The sequence below is a fragment of the Falco peregrinus genome, chromosome 1 (genome assembly GCF_023634155.1).
Source record: "Falco peregrinus isolate bFalPer1 chromosome 1, bFalPer1.pri, whole genome shotgun sequence".
Lineage (NCBI taxonomy): Eukaryota > Metazoa > Chordata > Aves > Falconiformes > Falconidae > Falco > Falco peregrinus.
Window position 1 is genome coordinate 108,725,576 of NC_073721.1, and position 18,724 is coordinate 108,744,299.

The 18,724-nt window shown below is 36.5% G+C and overlaps 1 protein-coding gene across 3 annotated transcripts in view; it reads left to right on the plus strand.

Annotated features, from left to right (window-relative positions):
* VPS13C (vacuolar protein sorting 13 homolog C) overlaps positions 1–18,724 on the plus strand; it is a 97,383-nt gene that overhangs the window by 42,326 nt on the left and 36,333 nt on the right. For all 3 annotated transcript variants that reach the window (XM_055806961.1, XM_055806947.1, XM_055806954.1), the window contains 17 exons: positions 895–1,028; positions 3,021–3,177; positions 3,861–3,940; positions 4,764–4,823; positions 5,976–6,141; positions 7,080–7,196; positions 7,733–7,836; positions 8,281–8,448; positions 8,865–9,169; positions 9,553–9,697; positions 10,826–10,982; positions 11,844–11,971; positions 12,977–13,146; positions 13,700–13,938; positions 15,409–15,638; positions 16,418–16,510; positions 17,545–17,910. In XM_055806961.1, the coding sequence (XP_055662936.1) occupies positions 895–1,028; positions 3,021–3,177; positions 3,861–3,940; positions 4,764–4,823; positions 5,976–6,141; positions 7,080–7,196; positions 7,733–7,836; positions 8,281–8,448; positions 8,865–9,169; positions 9,553–9,697; positions 10,826–10,982; positions 11,844–11,971; positions 12,977–13,146; positions 13,700–13,938; positions 15,409–15,638; positions 16,418–16,510; positions 17,545–17,910 (2,819 nt within the window). The remainder of the gene's footprint in view (positions 1–894; positions 1,029–3,020; positions 3,178–3,860; positions 3,941–4,763; positions 4,824–5,975; positions 6,142–7,079; positions 7,197–7,732; positions 7,837–8,280; positions 8,449–8,864; positions 9,170–9,552; positions 9,698–10,825; positions 10,983–11,843; positions 11,972–12,976; positions 13,147–13,699; positions 13,939–15,408; positions 15,639–16,417; positions 16,511–17,544; positions 17,911–18,724) is intronic.

An 18,724-nucleotide genomic window follows, 5' to 3' on the forward strand; every position in this document is an offset into this window, starting at 1 on the left:
ACAGTGTTCACACTTTTAATACTTCAAAGAAGTGGAAACATCACAAGACAAAATCTGGTAATGGTGTTAGCTAAATTGTTATAGTACTAGCAAGGTATTGAGATATCAGAGTTGTCTTGCTGCCAGAACATGTTTGTATTTCCTTTGCTTGCTCTGAAGCTAAAGACCCTGCTTGTGGAAGTGTTGCTAGCTTATTTTAGGTGAATGTAAGCCATCTAAATGAATGAAAGAATGGGGTATGTGTGGTGGTTTAACCTCAGCCAGTAATTAAGTACCACATAACTGCTCGTTCACTCCCCTCTCACCCAGAGGGGTGGGGAGAAGAATCAGAATGGAACATAAAACTCAAGGGTTGAGATAAGAACGATTTAATAATTGAGATAAAATAAGAACAAAAGAGCGGTAGTAATAATGACAATAACAGTTATAATGAAAGGAGGGAGAAAGGGAGAGGAATGAAATCCAAAGGGAAGGGAGAAAAGAAAACTAGTGACACACAGTACAACTTCTCCTCACCTGCTGACTGATGCCCAGCCAGTCCCTGAGCAACAATCAACTGGCCCCAGACACCCCCCAACCTCCCACCCCACACCCAGTTTATATACCAAGCATGATGTCCCATGGTATGGAATACCTCATTGATTAGTTCAGCTCAGCTGCCCTGGCTGTGTCCCCTCCCAATTCCCTGTGCCCCTGCAGCCCTCCTACCAGCAAGGCCTGAGAAACCATGAAGTCCATGACCACTCTGCCCCCACACCATAGTCAAAACACAGCACTGCACTAGCCAGCAAGAAAAAAAATGTATCTATCCCAACAGAAACCAGGACAATATGTTTCTTGAGCTAAACAAATGGTGGCAGTTTCAAAAGTTAACTAATTTATTGAATGTTTCAGGTAAAACTAAAGAAATGGAGAAATCAGTTTTGGCGCAGGATAAGTGTGTTGCAGAAGGAATGCTGCCTGAAAAGAGAAAAACCCCATTAAATGAAGATGTAATCAATATGCTACTTAATTTTGAAATCAAAGAGGTATGTATCCATCTGTAAAATTTATTGTTACTGAATATATACTAAAGTCTTTTTCTTAGAAGTAGTGAGCTATAAAATCCATTTTAACTGTTTAAAGATGATGATGGTACATACCAGCAAAAATAAAACAAAAAAACCCCAGAACTTAGGTTCTTAAGCAGTTTCTTTAGCTGTTTTCTTTTGTCTATATTACGCGAGATTGTATTTATAGTATATTTAACATAGACAGTACATCTAACAGGGAAAACCAGACTTTTTACATGTTCTGTACTCATCAAACCTTAATCCTTCATAACACTGCATATGATTCTCTTAGTAACAAACCAGGTGAAATAGTTAAGCTAGAACTAGTATTTTTCCCATAGAGATACTAAGTCTGACGTAGATGGAGTACTGGTAAAATGCACGAGTGATCAATTGACAAAGATAGCTATGCATAAGGAATTGTCCAAGCATGGTGTTTCTCTGAAGATGTCTGAGATGCTAAATGTGAAGAACTCAGCATGGCCTTTCATTTTTTTTCAAGAGTGAGACCAAACAGCTTAGGTATGCGGGTTTGGCTTTTGGTTTTCAAGGGTTTTTGTGTGTATTTTTTTTTCGCTAAATCTCTGTGGATGTTCTTGTCCAATACAAAATCTGAGTTCCTATTTTTTAGACAGGAAAAAAAAATCATTTTCAAACTTGAAACTATTCCATTGCTGAGTGAGAGTGCATTCAAAGACTAGGAACACCCTCCTATCCCTGGCCACCAGGGAAACATATTCTGTGTGTGTGATATGAAATCATACAAGAAAAATCAGGGTTTTTTTAAGGTTATCAGAAATATTTGTCTCACAGTTGAAGTATAGACAGGTAGGAAGTTGATACCATCCCAGGTTTTGGGTTTTGTTAGTTTTTTCAGAATTACAATTGCAACTGGCTGATGAGGTACCTGTCAACAAAACCAGCATGTAGTTATTCAATGTGCATCACTAGTCCCTCTGGTCGCTTCTGACTTACAGATTTGCTGGCTTGGCTGTGAAGAACTTTTTTAGTGGTGGGACTGAGGCATGTTATGGGCTAGGCTGTAGTGTTCCATGTTCTCTTATTTAATATATCTTATGAACAATTCTGTCTTGTTTAATACACGTGCTTTACATGGAAATTTTTACTGAGGTAGGGTTCACATTGTCTGTGGACTGTATATGTTGGCTGATAAATGACAAAATGCTGATTAGTTAGTGTACAAAGAGTATGCCACGTAATGATGCAGAAAGGATTTGACAAGACTTGAATTCTTTAAATTTCTTGTGTGGTAAATTGTTAGATTGATGCACTGGTTTTAGTTCCCAAGAATGTAAGATAATTGCCTCATGTAACAATTGCATTAAAGTTAGCATTGCTCTTTAATAAATATACCTAGTTCTGCTTTAATTTTCAGCTACATTTAGAAACTCAAGTTTTCTCATTTTCAATGTTGTAATCGGTGTAATGCTTAATATATTCTATAAATGAAGAATTGTAACGTTGAAACTTTTTTGTCCTTAATTATTATTTGCACAGCATCAGGTATTCAAAGATTGATTCACATTGCTGTCTGTTCTCTACTGCTCTTCTTTCCAGACCAGTATGACTTGTAGTAACGGTTTTTTCCATATTCAGACTCTGTATGTAGCGCCTGTTTACAAAATTAAAGCATAGCTTAACAATGTAAAGATACACTGTTAGGCCAACAAAATTAAATTATAGCCAAATTAATAGACCTGGGATTTTTGTTTTGTTGTTGGAGTTAATAAGTGATTGGTTGCTCAGCCAAGAGGAACAGAGAGAGAGAGGGGAAAAAATCTTTTAACAAACTCCTGTTGTGGGTTCTCTTTGTTAAAAAGCAAAATGTCTAGATTAATACTACTCTTGAAGCTTAGCTGAGGAGATAATGGCCCATTATAACTGCATGCTCTATCATCTGGACAGCTTCACTGAAATAGTGAACTTATTTCCATTTCCCCATTCCAGGTTGTAATAACCTTGATGAAGCAGGTTCAGAAGGAGAGATACCCATTACATGTTCTAACTGTGCTACAGCTTGGAACTGAAACCAAAGTTAAAAATCATGAATTGAGTGCAGCAGCATATCTGAAAAAAATTACTATGAGATGCATTGAAATAAGTGGTAAGTCTTCTACAAAAATGGTATGCAGTCAGTACAGTGTGTGCAATCAGCTTTTGTAGCAATAGGATAGGATGGTTAAAAGAAAAAATTAAGGGGGGGGAATGGCAGGAGGTTACATGCCAAATCCATTTAATGATGTCCTGTGTGATACAGATTAATCTGTTTTACCTGATACCAAATTATACTCCTGTTGATGGAGTTGGTTTGAGTTAACTTATTTGAATTAGTTGCCTACTTGTGAGTATGAATGGTCATTCCTGAGAAGTATTCTATCTGTTCAGAGTGTTTTGATGGGCTTCTGAATCTGTGCTTTATGATCAGCATCCTTGGTTGGCCGGGTAACAAAGTGATATTCAAGTAATAGCTGCAATAGCCATGTGTTCAAAGTGAAGAAGTATGGTTTTGAATATAAAAACCTAAAGATAGGAATGCAAAACTAATTATAGGAAAATAAGTTTCCCATTTTGAATGTTATATCAGGATCAAGTTAATTTTGAGTAGTTTAATTAAAAAAAAGTGAATACACTATTTCACAAGGTAATGCTTAATCTGCAGCTTCTCAAAGCGATGTTTATAGAATAGTATATCATTATATATAATTGAGAATTAGCATGGAGGCATTCCAAAGGTGGAGTAAAGCTTCTGAGTGGGAATACTTTACGGTTTTATTTCTTTATTTGCAGACACAAAAGGAGATCCTCTTTGCATTATTAATTCTTCAAGTGAGACAGATGAACATCTTCTGAAAATGGAATACATTAAGGTTTCAGTACCTTTTAACTAAGGTTAAATGGGGAGTAAAATAAGGCTTCCATACTTAGTCTGCGTCAGAAATTTTTTTTCTTCTTTTAAAACCTGTAGGATTTGTATCTAAAACTTATCTAGGTCTTCTCCCAAATACCTATATTTCAGCTTACCATTTAATTTCACTCTCCACTGCTTCCATACAGTGCTTGCTTCATTAAGTCAACACAATTACTGAAATCACTGGTGAGACAAAATGTTTGTATACGTTCTTCTTTGTGAATGATGCAGAGAAGTATCTTGGTGAAACTTAATAGGTGAGATAGTCTTTACCTATGTAAGTGATAGGTGGCTCTCTACAGGTGGTAAAACTAGCATTTGAGGAGTGGTATGAGCTGGAGTTCTTGAGTTTGTTGTTGTTTTTTTTTTTTTTAAAAAGTGCCTTTCAAAAACCGCATGAATACTTGGGAATCTGGTAGGTTGTAGTTGTATTCTTATCTATAATGACCTGATTCTTATTAGATATACAGAAACGTGACAGAGTAAGTGTAAATTGATCCAGTTTAAATAGATCCTAGGTAAGAGAGAAAATTGTAACTGGCCAGTTGAACTTTCACAAAATATGTGCTGTAAAATGTCACTGAGTGTTGTGAGTACACCTTCTTGTTGACTTGTGTGCCTTACTTAGAGAACTTGTTTCTTGTCCTTTGTTTTCCTTTGCAATGGGAGTAATCCTTATGTGTTTGTGTGATAAATTCAATTTGTTCAGTTAATTCAGTTAATGAACTTGGTTAATTCAGTAGAGACTGAGTGTGTGCTTGGGCTTATTTTATTTCCTTTAGGCTGATGTTGATGGACCAGCTTTTGTTACTACTTATGGAAGTACCAAGCAAAACATCAATGTAAGTATTGGATGTATTTAATTTTTTTTAAGCTTCTTGCAAAGTAACAGCTGTGTAAACTTGTTAGTTGCCCTCTTTTTCTCTTTTCATTGAAGAGGGGAAAAACCCCCCACCAACCTAAAAAACGAAAACTTGACTCTTTCATCATTAAAGCTTATAATGCTTTATTTTTAACTACTTCAAAGAAAAATCCAGGAGGAGAATAAATTATTTTCTTTTTTTAATGAACTATTTAGTGTATTAATTCTTTTAACTAGAAGCTGTACATTTGTAGCTAGTTTAAATTTATAAGTACTTATTTCTAACTGAGGCCTGTTGGGTGTGTATTATTTCTGCAGTGACACTTAGCAGCCTGTGAAACCAAGGCCTTGTGTTTCAGAGCTTGAAAGTTTGTAACAGTGAAATTTCAAAAGTATTTTCAGAGGTCTTGTGTTTAATCAGTCCTTTTCTACTTCTCCTGAAAGCAACCATTCATGTGTAGCTTTCCATGGCTTCAGTGACTTTTGAAGCAAGAGAGTCATTTTGCTTTTAAAATGGTTCCTTTGAAGTAGTAGTGGTGGGTGCAGCTTGCTTCTTGACAGCCATATGGGGAACTTGAAGTGGCTGGACTGTTTAGAGTCAATAACGCTGACATCCCATAATGCATCAGCAAAACCATTTATCAAGAGTTGCTTTGGGCTAAGAAGTCAGCTAGGTGATGCTGGGTTTCACTAAGTAATACTGACTAGATAGTTGCTACTTGAGTACTTTGTGTTTGTGCAAGTCTTGATGTTTTGTTGTATCATACCTGCTAAAATACCTCTGTACGCAGTTCTGAAGGTGTCAACCAGAGTGCTCAATAGTTCACAATGAAATGCAGCAGAACTGAGAGCTTACTGAAAAAGCATAACTACATGTAGCATCAATTTCTAGATAGGCACAGTTACTCTGTTGCAGTTTTAAGCTTTGCTTCCACAGCTCTATCATCTGTTTGGGGGCTTGTGTGGTGTTAAGTTGAAGGAGGTAGAAGTGTGAGATACTGGAGAAATTTGAAAGGGTGAGAAACTTGAGCAAGACACTATTTTCTCAATTCTGCAACAATAACTATGAGTTGTTATGCAATAGACTGCTACTAAATAACAATGTTACTTTGTCTGCTTGCCCTCATTTTAGGTCACTTTTTCATCTTTGGATATAGTACTTCACACAGAAGCTTTGCTTTCCATCATAAGTTTTCTTACATTCAGTGTTCCATCAGGTGGTTTTCCCAGCACTGATAAAACATCAGACCACAAGCCGCAAATAAAAGAACAAGAAAAAGGCAGTACTCTTAGAGCAGGTAATGTGGTATTAGAAAGCCTGTACTTCTGTTGCTTAACAGCATCTAGCCTTTGCTTTCAAAGGATGCCATTTCAGGTGACAGCATTGCAATCTGTTTGGAGAAAAACAAGGAAGAAAATAATCTTCTTTAAGAAAGAAAAGCCAGATGTTTTTGCTGTCGCTTTGTTTTACACATTCTCCTTAGTCAATATAGCTTTTCTCCTAGGTAGTGGTCTGACTTCTGTAATAAAAGTGGACTAAATGATATTGCAGTGAACAATACCAAAGCTTTTCCAAAGCATTGGTGTCACAACTTAGTTGCTTTCCAATCTGAAGGCTCTAAAGAGTTGCTTACATTGCTGACAAGAAACATTCTTGAGCCCTGGGGGAAGCAAAGAGAAGTTATGAACTGAAAGGTGTTGTGCTTATTTGAATAATTAGTAGCTATAACTTTGAAATAGTACGTGTTTTTTCTATGGAAGCTGCATAAGAATGTTTCATCAGGTCCTGTGTGGTTGATCCTTGTATTTGTAGGGAAATTCAAGGTTTTCTAATCCTAAATCTATTGGGACTGAGTTTACAGTGGCTGGCAGATTTTGTGTTCTACAGGCACCTTCAATTTGCTGCAGAAACTTTTTTCACTTGATAGGCCAAAATTGGCACTGCTATTCTATAAAGAAAGGAACATTTCTCATGTGAGATCGTGTTCCAAATAATGAAATGTATGCTGTATTCGGCATACCGTCGCATGAAGACTAGGTATTTATGAGGAGAGAAAACATAGTCTTGATTGCTGTTTGCCTGTGTTAGTTGGTGACTTTTCTATAATTAGCAGTAACTTTAAGGGAGTAAGTGCAGGTTGCTTTTTGAATAGTTTATATGTGTACAATTATCTAACATTTGTTGTAAGCAATTAGCTTAAGAAGTTTTTGTCTGTCTCTTGTGTTTCCTACCTAGTGCCCAGTAATGCAGCCCGTGATGATATCTGTGAATTAAAACTCACTGCAAAGCTAAATGCATTCGGTATTACAGTGTGTGATCAGACCTGTAGCATTGCAGACATTAGAATACAAGGTAAGGGTTTTTTTATTTAAGTAATAGAGTAGCTGATTGTAGCAAGAAATATATTATTCCCCTCCATTCACTTCTGAAAGGCTAGTGTGTGCACCACATATGTCTCTGTAAGATATGTTTGAATACTTTTTGATTGCATAAGATGGTGGTTAATTATTTTAGTAGCCAAAATGCCTGCGAGGCAAGAAAATGTTTAACCCTGAAAAAGAAAGCAATTAATTTTTAAGTGGAGTAAAACTAAAAGAAATGAAGGCACTACATTATAAATAACAGAAGCTTTCTTTTTTTAATAGCTAGATCTTAGATAGTGTTGGGAATTTTCACTCTAGTCTTAGAGTCAGTTTATGCTGGCATATGTAGTAAGGTCATGACTTCTGTCTTGGGCTTAGTGTCAGTTATTATACAGTAGAATACTGGATTCTAAGCTCCTCTTAGTCTTTATATCCAGTAATAAATGATGCTTCTTTTTTAAAAAGTGTTTATTTAATAAATGCACTTAAACAAATGGCTATCTTCTTCCTTTTGTCTCAAATCAGGAATGGATGCATCTATAGCTATGAAACCTAAAAAGATTAAAGTGTTCTCCAGACTTGAGGACATTGTTATTACAAATGTTGATCCAAAAACAGTCCATAAAAAGGTGATGTGTTGTGCAGATTGTAAACAAACAAAAAGACCTTGTTCTTTATTTAATGACAGCACTGTAGTTTATTTGCTGTGTTGTATAATAAGTGCAATGTAATGTATCAAATATTAAGCAAAATTCCATTGTTTCATTTCATTTATTTCAGGGAAGAAAAACGTGCTTCCCTAAAATATTTAATTCTTTTTAATCATGTTTTTACTGATGCGCTTGAGTTGCATGGGTTAAATGTAAAGGGACTATAGGTAACCATGTGAGAAAACATATACTATAGAACAGCTGATTTAATTTCCTTTTGTGCTGAGCATATATGTGTCCAATTATTGCTGATAAGTTGCATTTGATCTTTTTGTGGAAATATTTTTTGTTTGATAACTTAAGCAATAATTCTATCACATATTACTGCCTGGGAGTGTTAACTATATGGACTTAATCTTCTAGGCTGTCTCCATAATGGGAGATGAAGTGTTTAGATTTCACATGTCACTTTATCCAGATGCTACCGCAGGGGAAGCTTATGCTGATATGTCAAGGGTGGATGGAAAAATGTCTCTGAAAGTAGGCTGCATCCAAATAATTTACCTACATAGATTCTTCCTGTCTCTCTTGGTAAGACATTGGTTTCAGTTCCTTACTTGACATTATAAGTTTTTTAATAAAATAAAACATAATCTGTTCTTTGTGACTTGTACCTTGCGTGAACTGATGCACAAGCGTATAGAAATATTTTGTTGAAGTGTCACTTAAGTTTTACTGCCTCATAGAAGAATGAGGAGTAAGGAGGATGACAAAACAAATTTTGAATTGATAGCTTTAATAATACCTTAAAAATTAAATACATAAGCAACGTCTCAGCTTGTGCATGATTTTAACCTTTTGCTCTTTTCCATGGTTGCATTAGAAGTTCTATCTTTCTGCCAGTTTAACTATTTTGCTTAAGTTTACGTTTTGTCGGAGGCTTGTCTTTTTTGAGAGGTTTATTTGCTGTCATAGAACTCTTACTTTTTTTCACTGCCTGTCAACAGAACTTCCTAAACAATTTCCAAACGGCACAAGAGGCCCTGACTGCAGTTACTGTCCAGGCAGCAGAAAAGGCTGCTTCCAGCATGAAAGACTTTGCTAAAAAGAGCTTCCGCCTCTTAATGGATGTCAACTTGAAAGCTCCAGTTATAGTTGTTCCTGAGTCTTCAACTTCATACAATGCTTTGGTAGCTGATCTTGGCTTAATCAGAGTTCAGAATGAATTCAAGCTGGTGTCTTCAGATGAATCTCCTCTTCCTCCAGTCATTGACAACATGGATGTGCAACTAAGTCATTTGAAATTATCAAGGTATACATGGAGTTTTCTTCTGAATTGAAAAGTGTTTGTAAAGAAAACAGGTCCATATTCTATATACAGCATTGTTCTATGTTTTTAAAGATGATAGGTGATGAAAAAATACTAAAACTAAACAAGCCCACTCCCCCAGACTAAGTTTGGGAGTGCTTTTAGATAGGGACACATGTCCCTGTCTCGAACTTCTTGGAAAGAAAGGAATGATAGGACAGTAACTGAGCTCATCTTAAGTGCATACCTGGGTGTAAGTGCATGTAAGCATGCATTATTACTAATTTAGAAAAAAGTATATGTATAATTCTGCTAGATTTACATGATATTGTTTTATATTCTGCAACTACTAAACATTTTTTTTTCTCTGCCACTGTCTTTTGTAGGTGTGTTATATCCACAGATTCTCAACCATTTCATGAAATTCTGTGTCCTGTGAGTTTGACTTTACTGGTCCAGAGAAATTTAGCAGCAACTTGGTATCATAAAACCCCAACAATTGGTATCAAAGGAGACCTAAAACCAATGCAGGTAATACAAAGTTATGTCAAAAGTTAGATATTTTCTCAGAATAAGAATAACCTAGTTAAGATGCTTGTAAACTCGTTGCAACTTGTATTCTTTACAGAATGTTAAAAGATTCCAGCTTGACGGTCCAGTTCATTGGTCTATTGGAGTTTTGATATTGTATAGTGACTAATTTTGGTGTAGCAGCATGCAAATGGAATAAAACCTATTTTTTACTTTTCTGTGGGTCTGTTGGAGCTATCCTTCGACTCAACAGTCAGTAAAGTCATTGAGGCTGTCTTTGAGTTAGCATTTAAAATCTAGATTTAAGATTTTATATTGTTTAATCTGTAATATTCAGGTTATTTGAGCATTTAAGTAGGTTTATTAGAAATTAAAAGGGTAGATGTGGATCTCCAGTATGCAACAGTTAAGTAGTATGGTTCATATCTTTGCAGATGGAGGGCTTTACTTTCTCTTTTCCTACATTAACCGTATGGATTTAAGTGTGTAAAAATGGGCTAGGGGCCTTTTAGTTGTTCATGATCCCTGTTTAACTCCTGAATCTGTGCTGTGGCCAAATGTAGCACTGGTGAAGCACAGATGATTAACGTAGTGGAGCAGTACCAGTAAAAAAAAATAAATGTAGAAAAAACATTCTAACACTGTATTGCGGGCTAAGTGACTACATTTTGTCACTTAATACTGCTTTTTTTCATGATCATGTTATGTGATAGTTGGATTCGGTTTAATTAACTCTTTAAAGGCCTACTGAATGACAGTTGCTTTAGTGTATATGATGTAAATTTTGCATTTAATGTTATCTGGTTTTGTTTATGGATTACTGAATTATTAAGAAGGGCTTACTATCATCAGTTACTCATATTTTTAGCAGGCAAAGAGCCTTTACAAGACTAGAAAGTGTTTATCGTGTGGAGTGTTAGTTCTTGGTGTAACTCTTGTTCTTAACAAGTAACAAATGATATTTTAGGAAAAATGGGCAAATTATTTTGGGTGTTTTGGCCAGGATCATTTTGACTAGACAGCTTGTTTATGGTGGAAGCAGCATGTTGTTACTTCTCAACATTTGCATACTGTGTTAGAAAGAAGTACTGTCACCAAAAATGAAGTTGCGGGTTTATCACTTCACAGATTGCACTCAGTGAAGATGATCTAACTGTGGTCATGAAAATTTTACTTGAAAACCTTGGAGGGGCTTCTTCCCAGCCAACTACTGTGCAAGAGAACATTGAAGATACACAGATACTTCAAAAAGGGAAAGTTCCAAATGAATCTGATTTCTGTGAGGGTATGTTCAATTCAAAAGCTACATATGTTTAGGCAGAGGGCAATTTGCAAATTCAAAAATCGTATTTATCTCAAGCACTTAAATGTGTAAATAAAATCTTTTTCTTAATTATTCTGTATGTATTGTGTACATGAAAGGTTATAAATAATGTATGCACATACATGTAGTGTGAGCTGTTGATGATCAAAAGTTTTTTGTAGTGTGTTTTTTGTGATTCATCTCTTATAGGATGGTACTCTTCAGCTGCAGGTAGTTTAAAAAAGAAAAAAGCCAAACCAACTACTGCATAATGTTAATGCACAGTTACAACAATCTAGGATATTATTAGTATTCAAATAGTGTGATAATGTAAAGAGTGTATGTCTGTGAATGAAATATTGTTAACTTTGCCAAAGTCTTTTTTTTGTCCAAAATTTAACTTTCTTAGTGTCAAAAAACTATTGTTCAGCCAATAGTTGAATTGCTATGCTATCAGAAGAAACTGGAAGGAAGAATAGTGCAAACTCCTTGAGCAGTCTTAGTGTTTTCTGTAGTTCTCCATCAAAGCAAATGAAGAACTGCAGTAAATTAATGACAGCTTTTTTTTTATTAAACCACTCTGTGCTAGGTAATTTTAGCATGCATTAAATAGAACAGAGTGCTATTGAGTAAAGAGTAGTGCTTGTTGATCTGAATAGTCTTCCAAATTTAGAGGTTTTCCTCTTTCTGTGACTGTCTGATATTAACTAAAAAAACCCCCAAACAAACTAACAAAACCAACCAAACAAAACAAAACACCCCCACACCCCTGCCTTGCCCAGAAAACCACCCCCAAGCCCAGTGTTATAAAGAAATATAAAAATACTTTCTTTTCACTGACAGGTCGTCTTGCTTTTGGAGAAATAGATGCTTCTGCAGTTCAGTCTTCTGTGGAATGCAATACAACGCTTAAATTTGACTTCAATTTTGAGTCACTTTCAGTAACTCTCTACAATAGTGATACAAATCAGGTTTGTGACAAAGCTTTTACCATAGAGATGGGGTGGGGAACTTAACGCTTCTCACATAGACAGAACTCAGGATAGTAAAACAAAGAGTTTCATTGGTTTTGTTGACATTGTATTGCTTACTCTATGGAGTTTATGCAATTTATCCTGGAACTTTGTTTCTTTATGGGCAGAGTATGTCTGTAAGTGCATTTATAAAAATGACCCTAAAAAAGTAATGAACCAACCAACCAAAACAACCCACCATTTGATTTGGTCATTCAAGCCTTGATTCCAGTTATCCAAAATAAAAATGAAAATTTGAAAAGCAGGAATTGCTAGCTTTAGATGATGCTAGTTCTGTGCATGCTACCTATACAGTCAGTAAGCAGAGCCAAGGTGAACATAGCCCATACTTCCTTCTTATATCCCTGAGGGTGAACAATAATGAACATCCTTCTTGTGCAGAAAATGGAAGAGAAAAATGTACAATGTTGCCTTATTTTTATGACTTAATATGCTTTGTCCAGAAGTGAAGATGCTTGCTTTGTTAGTCTTGGTATATAGTGAAGATGTGGTAGCTTTGCATTTAAAATAACTGTAGTGCGGGAATTTGTGGTGCTTTTTGTATGAGGGGCACAAAATGAGCATTATGGGGAAAAAGTACACTGTAATGAGACCATTTTAATTTCTTCATACACTTTCCACACTTTACTCAGGTCCTGTTTGTAAATAAGTTAGTGTGGTAGGAGTGGAGGGATCCTCTGGTAGGAGGTTCAGAGTTCAGACAGGTTATCCTTTGGTCATGCATTCTGAACAACTTAGAAATGTGGTAAAGAAACAACTTTGTTACAACCCGTTTTCTGTTTTCTCAGTGAGTTTCTTGGACTAATTTGTATGATTGGAGGACTGACAGCAACAGGCTAATCAGATCCTTCAATTCATGGATCAAAATGCACGTGGCTAGCAGAAAGGGAAATGTTCCTGTTTGTTCCGTAATAACTAGTCCTACTATGTCTCATTATGTAGAAGTCCCTGCTTTCACTGCATAGTGACAAATTACGCCTTGGTGAACTCCGATTGCATCTCATGGCATCATCAGGGAAGATGTTTTCAGATGGCTCAATGGATATTAGTGTTAAACTCAAGGCGTGTACCCTGGATGATCTCAGAGAAGGAATTCAGAATGTGACTGCAAGGTAAGTTTGAGCACATCAGACATGAAAAAACTCCATGCAACTTGTGAGGAAGGTTGTTACCTTGTTCTATACTATGTTTCACATGGGATTGATAAAACTTAGTAGGGCTGTCAGTTGTTGCCTGTCATAGTGTGCACTACAGTAATGAATGATGTAATCTGAATAATGTTAAGCAAGTTTATTTTATATGTTGATTTCCCAGGTTGTCCAAAACAACAAAAAAAGATGTACCTGGGAGGCTTGAGTAAACTATGTAGAACAACTGGGTAGAGAGCAGCCAGCGTCAGCTGGAGAGCTCTATGCATGGAAACTTTTTAGTCTGATTGTTACATGCTACATAGGTAGTTCCAAAACTGTAGCACACATTTTAAATTGAAATGACTCCTGTGTTAGAGAAACCTTCTTATTTCTGGAGGGAACGCCGATTGTTTGTGCTGTAATTGTTATTTATAAATGGCACTGGGGAAAAAATGGCACTACTTATGCATTGCTCGTTTTTCTAGATGTATGTGTTACGATGATTGAAATGTATCTTATGAAACTTGTTTTCCAGAATGATAGACAAGAAAGATGACACAAATGACAGTTCTATGATAGATATAAACTACAAGCAGGATAAAAATGGAACTGAAGTAATTGCTCTCCTTGACAAGCTGTACATATGTGCCAGTATGGAGTTTTTGTTGACAGTAGCAGATTTTTTCATTAACTCAATGCCAGCATCCTCAACTGAAAGATCTGCACAGTTCCAATTAAAGCATGTTGCTTCTGGGAAATCCAAGACAGAAACAGGTCTGTGAAACTGATTTCCACCCCCACTCCCCTCCTTTACAGACCTCGTACTGAAAATAAATCATCCAAAAGTTTTCAAGATACTGTCTTGCTATCAGGCTTAAGAAATGAGTTTATTCTTCACAATGTGTAAATTGGGCACTGATACCATAGATTGTTGTAAGCAGTAGTAGTTCTAAAACTGCTGTGTTAAGTAGTGGAGTTGTGCTCTCCAACAGAGCTAAATATTGAAAGTCACTCATGCTAAACAGGACTTTTACCTGTGTAATGTTGCAAAGGAAGCATCCTTAGGGTAAAAAGTGCCGTGTAGATAGTAATTAAGGAAGTAAAAAGAACAACTTACTCTTTAAAGGTGAGTGATGTCTTACCTTTACTTCTGCAAGTTGTGTATTTTGAAACTAGGTTATTTCAGAATGGAAAACTTGAGTTTTTGATGAACAGCTTTCCTCTCTTTGGTTGAAGACTAAAGGTAAAGCATGATGAAACAAGGGCAAGGAACACAGTGTTTGAGGTTCTTTTTATTTGGTTTTAAGTGATTGTTAGGCTTGCCTTAGTTGTGGTCAGACCTAGTCTGGGTTGTGTTGTCTAGCTGGTTCCCAACAAACCTGCTGCTGTTTTGGGGACCTTGGCAGAGTACTAGAGTGAGCCCTAGGTTTTATGAATTGCCCTAGTGATGTCAGCAGTTCACTTCCTCTCTTCTTCCCTTGCTGGGGATGTGCACAAGCCCTGTGATGAGGGAGAGATGGTACACACTCCAGAAAAATGGCACTTGCAGGGGCTGCTCAGGGTGCGTTGTTGCCTGTAGTCCATGATGCCTAGCTTTCTTGGCTTTCCTTGTAGTGCACCAAGCCTCAACTTGGCACCTCTTCCATTGCATAGGTGTGATATCCTGGTACTACCAGGAAGTATGAGGTGTGAGTAACCCATATAATGAGTCCCAGTGTGCAGGAGCATCACATGGCTCTACACTGCCTATCATTGAGGGCCAAAGTGACTTGATCCATCACTAGGTTAGAGACTCTTGCTTTTAATTGAGATAAACATAATACGATTCTCTCCTTCTGTTTGAAGACTGAGTGGATATTCAGACAAATTGAATATTGCTAATTTGGTTTTAATTAGTAAATCTTCACTCTAAAGAATTTAGTTATTTTAGGCATTCAGCCAGAATATAACTATTTCCAGCTTGGCTTTGTAGAGCCACTGCTTAGGTTGACTACAGTGTGTAGAGCTAATACTGTCTTTTTACAATATTGAAACAATTTCTTCAAAACAAGGCTTCTGACCAGTTTGCTGCTGATTTCTGCACACTGTGTAATATTCAGCAAAGTATTCCTGTAAAAATTGAGACATATTTGTAAAATTTATACCTCTAAAATTATGTAGCAATTTTAATGCATGGCTTGGGTATTATGTACATAATAATGCTTTCAAACGATTGATATTCAAGGGGGTGTTTCACTTTCACAGAAATATCTGTACGGCAAAATATGACAGTAAAAGCTGTGATCATGGATCCAGAAATCGTTTTTGTTGCTAATTTGACCAGTGCGGATGCCCCTGCCTTAAAAGTGTCCTTCCAATGTGACTTTTCTTTGACATCTGGAAAGCTCGCACAGAGGATGACTGCTCAAGTTAAGGGATTCAAAGTGTTGGCCTGTGCCTTTCTCAAAGAAAAACAAGACAAAAGTGTTACTACGGTAAGAAAACTCGGTTTTCATAATGTGATAAGTAATGAGAATTGTTGGCAGGTGCGTTCCTTCGGTTGGCGTATCCATAGCACTGAGAAATTTCAGGTTTTGTATCATGACTGCTATGAAGACAGGAGGGGTCTGCACATCTGTGGTATGGCTTTTAAAGGTGAATCTTTCATCTGTAGGTGCAAGACTTCATTATGTAGAGTTCTGTCTAAAAGTTGTGTGCTGCATTTTTAAATTAAATTTAAAGTTTTTAGTGAAGAAATTGTATGAGGGATTTTGAAGACTAAGAATATCTCTCTGCAACTTTTGTTTATTGCTTGTCAGCTCACTTGTTGCAGTAGAGTATGCTGATTAGCATGTTGCTTGGAACTTCTACTCATTCCTGGTAGCGATCAGTGAGCCACAAAGGTGGCCTGTGTGGTTCATCTCGCACATGGTATCTTTCATTCTGCATTTAGTTTTCTAAAGGATTCAGGGTTTTTTTGACTATACCATCAGTCTTTTTGTCCACTGGATTTTTGTTTGGTCTGTTTTTTAAGCCTTACATCAAAAGCTTTTATTTCACTAGCTTTTAACCTTCCTGTACAAAATTGTTCTTGTGCAAATTTGGATGCTGGAATGAGGTACAGTAACACTGTGGAAAGAATGCTGTTACTTTGAAACGTACTGTTTTATGGAATCAGCATCCCTTTGGCCTATGGCATTAAAAAATACAAGACCATTTGAACAGGTTAGATTCCAGGAGTTACCTTAATAATAAAATTAAATTTTTCACTCAGGTGTTACGACCATGTTCTTTGGTCATGGAAAATATGGTGCATGTCTCAGGGTTACAAACTGTGGTAGTAACAGTAGAAGAACTTACTATAAAGGTAAGATCATTAAAACTGTCTTCTGAAGAACAAGTGCGCTTCTCAAGCTGTAGCATGCTTTTTTTTAAAGTTCTGTATTGCTACTTAAAGTTTCCATTATCCCCATTAATTTAATTTCAGAAATAGGCATTTATCCTTTTTTTAGAGCTGTTCTGTGTTGGAAAAAATCATTCCATGTTCCTTGTTTGGGCAATCTCTTGGCAAAAAAGGACTAATTTAAATACGTCAGGTACTAGGATTCCTTCTACCAGTTTCTTCCAAATTTATGAAACAGACCTTCCCCCTGTCGCCACCACCACCACTGTTTTTGTCTTCAGAGATGCTTATAAGCAGGAGCATACATGCAAGTGTGTGTGCCGTTAATGTGATTTCCAGGATGATATGCAATGTGAAATACCTAGTTCTTAATAGGTAAATTAATAATTGTGTCTATAGTAAAGGTCTTTCTGAATGCAGTTTACTAATTCTCCTATTAAAAGTTCAGAAATTTGCATTTGTGGTCTGAAAATTGTGGTCAGTGGTGCTGTCTTAAACTGTAGGCAACAGTACATTGTTCCTAAAGCATAAAGCTTTTGGTGGGTGTATTGTACTGTAAATGGAAATGGTGGTGCGCATAACTCTGCAAACATGCTTTTCTGAACACCTTGAAGATTTAAAAAATAAATTCACATTTCACAGTGTAGTAGGGAAAAGGTTGATATTGACTGCCGTTATGGGAGTACTGTGTATTAGTAAAAGTGAAATTGCAATCTGAGAATTTTATTCTTGAGCTGGGGGGCGGGGGGGGGGGGGGTGTCTTGTGAGGGAGGAATTGGAAAGTTTTGTAGGAAGGGAAAAGCAGAGGAAGTCCATGAATGGGTTCTGTTTCTTTATCTTGGAATTGAAGTTGCATCTCGTATAAGAGTCTTTAATGCTGTGTACCTTTATGAAGAACCCAAGAGTTCTTTGCCATTTCCATTTATTGTATATTTTGTATGTTAATCAGTTTAAAATTGTTTTGTGCTATAAAGTTTTTATTTTGTTCTTTGTTCAAGATCTCACCAATAATTTTAAACACTGTAATGACCATTATGGCTGCCATAAAACCCAAAACAATAGAGGAGGATTCTAGAGGAGCACCTGAAGTTTCTGAGAATTTGTGGCAAGTGAAGCCTATAGATGAGTGCAATGCTTGGTTTCTTGGTGTTGATGTAGCTACAGAAGCAACAGAAACTTTTAAGGACCGGGAACATGTTCTGAAACAAGAGAAATTCGACATTGTGGTGAAATCAGTTCAGGTCACCTTGGAATGTGGCCTGGGTCATCGTACTGTCCCTTTATTGTTAGTGGAATCTGTGTTTTCAGGTGTCCTTAAAAACTGGTCTTCGCTGATGGAGGTCACTGCTGATATGTCACTGGAGGTATGTAGAATCAAATTGTTAGCAGTTTAAAACACTTTTGCACATTTCATAATGTTCCAAGAAAGTTTCTAGTATATTTCTATGTGCTAAATTAATAGTAGTTTTAAATTGTAATGCTCTTAGGAGTGCTTTAGTAGTTAGGCAAGTATGGCTAAGCATGATGTAGTTCTTAGGAAACTTTAAAATCAATAACAGTTGTTACTGGAATAATCTAGTTCTCTCTGTTTCTCCCATTATTTTCACATATTCATTTTTTGCTGCATGAACAATGAGCTTGGCTTAGTTGAATATTCATATTTATCTGTTTGCCCATCTTTGTTTCTCTAGCATTGTGTTTATTTGTAAGATACAAGTTACGCTATGTTCTCAAAAATCTTCTTTGCATCTTGGATTGTAATCATACGATATCTGTTTTGCTAGCTATTGCAACTGTTTTCCCCAAGACACGGTAAATTCTGAGATGTTATGTCTCTTACGGAGGCAGCATATTAAAATTTCATACAACTAGATGTGCAGCTGTTCTGTGCAGTAGGTTAACTACAGCTTAATTATATGTTGTCAGTGTACCAAATGTGCCTCATACTCCATTCTGTACTGGATATACAAGTAGCCTTTTTTCATTGCTAGATGTGCATATCAGAGTATGGAGGATGCATACCTAACCGTATACAACTGGGGGAAGTCGCCATGCTTCCGAAAGTGGGAAGGGATGAGGAAGATAGCTGAAAGGGAGTGTGCAGAACAGTTTGGACCCCAACTTCTATTCAAATTTGCAGTGGCTGAAGGAAAGTAAAAACTTGGTGTAGGTTATGAG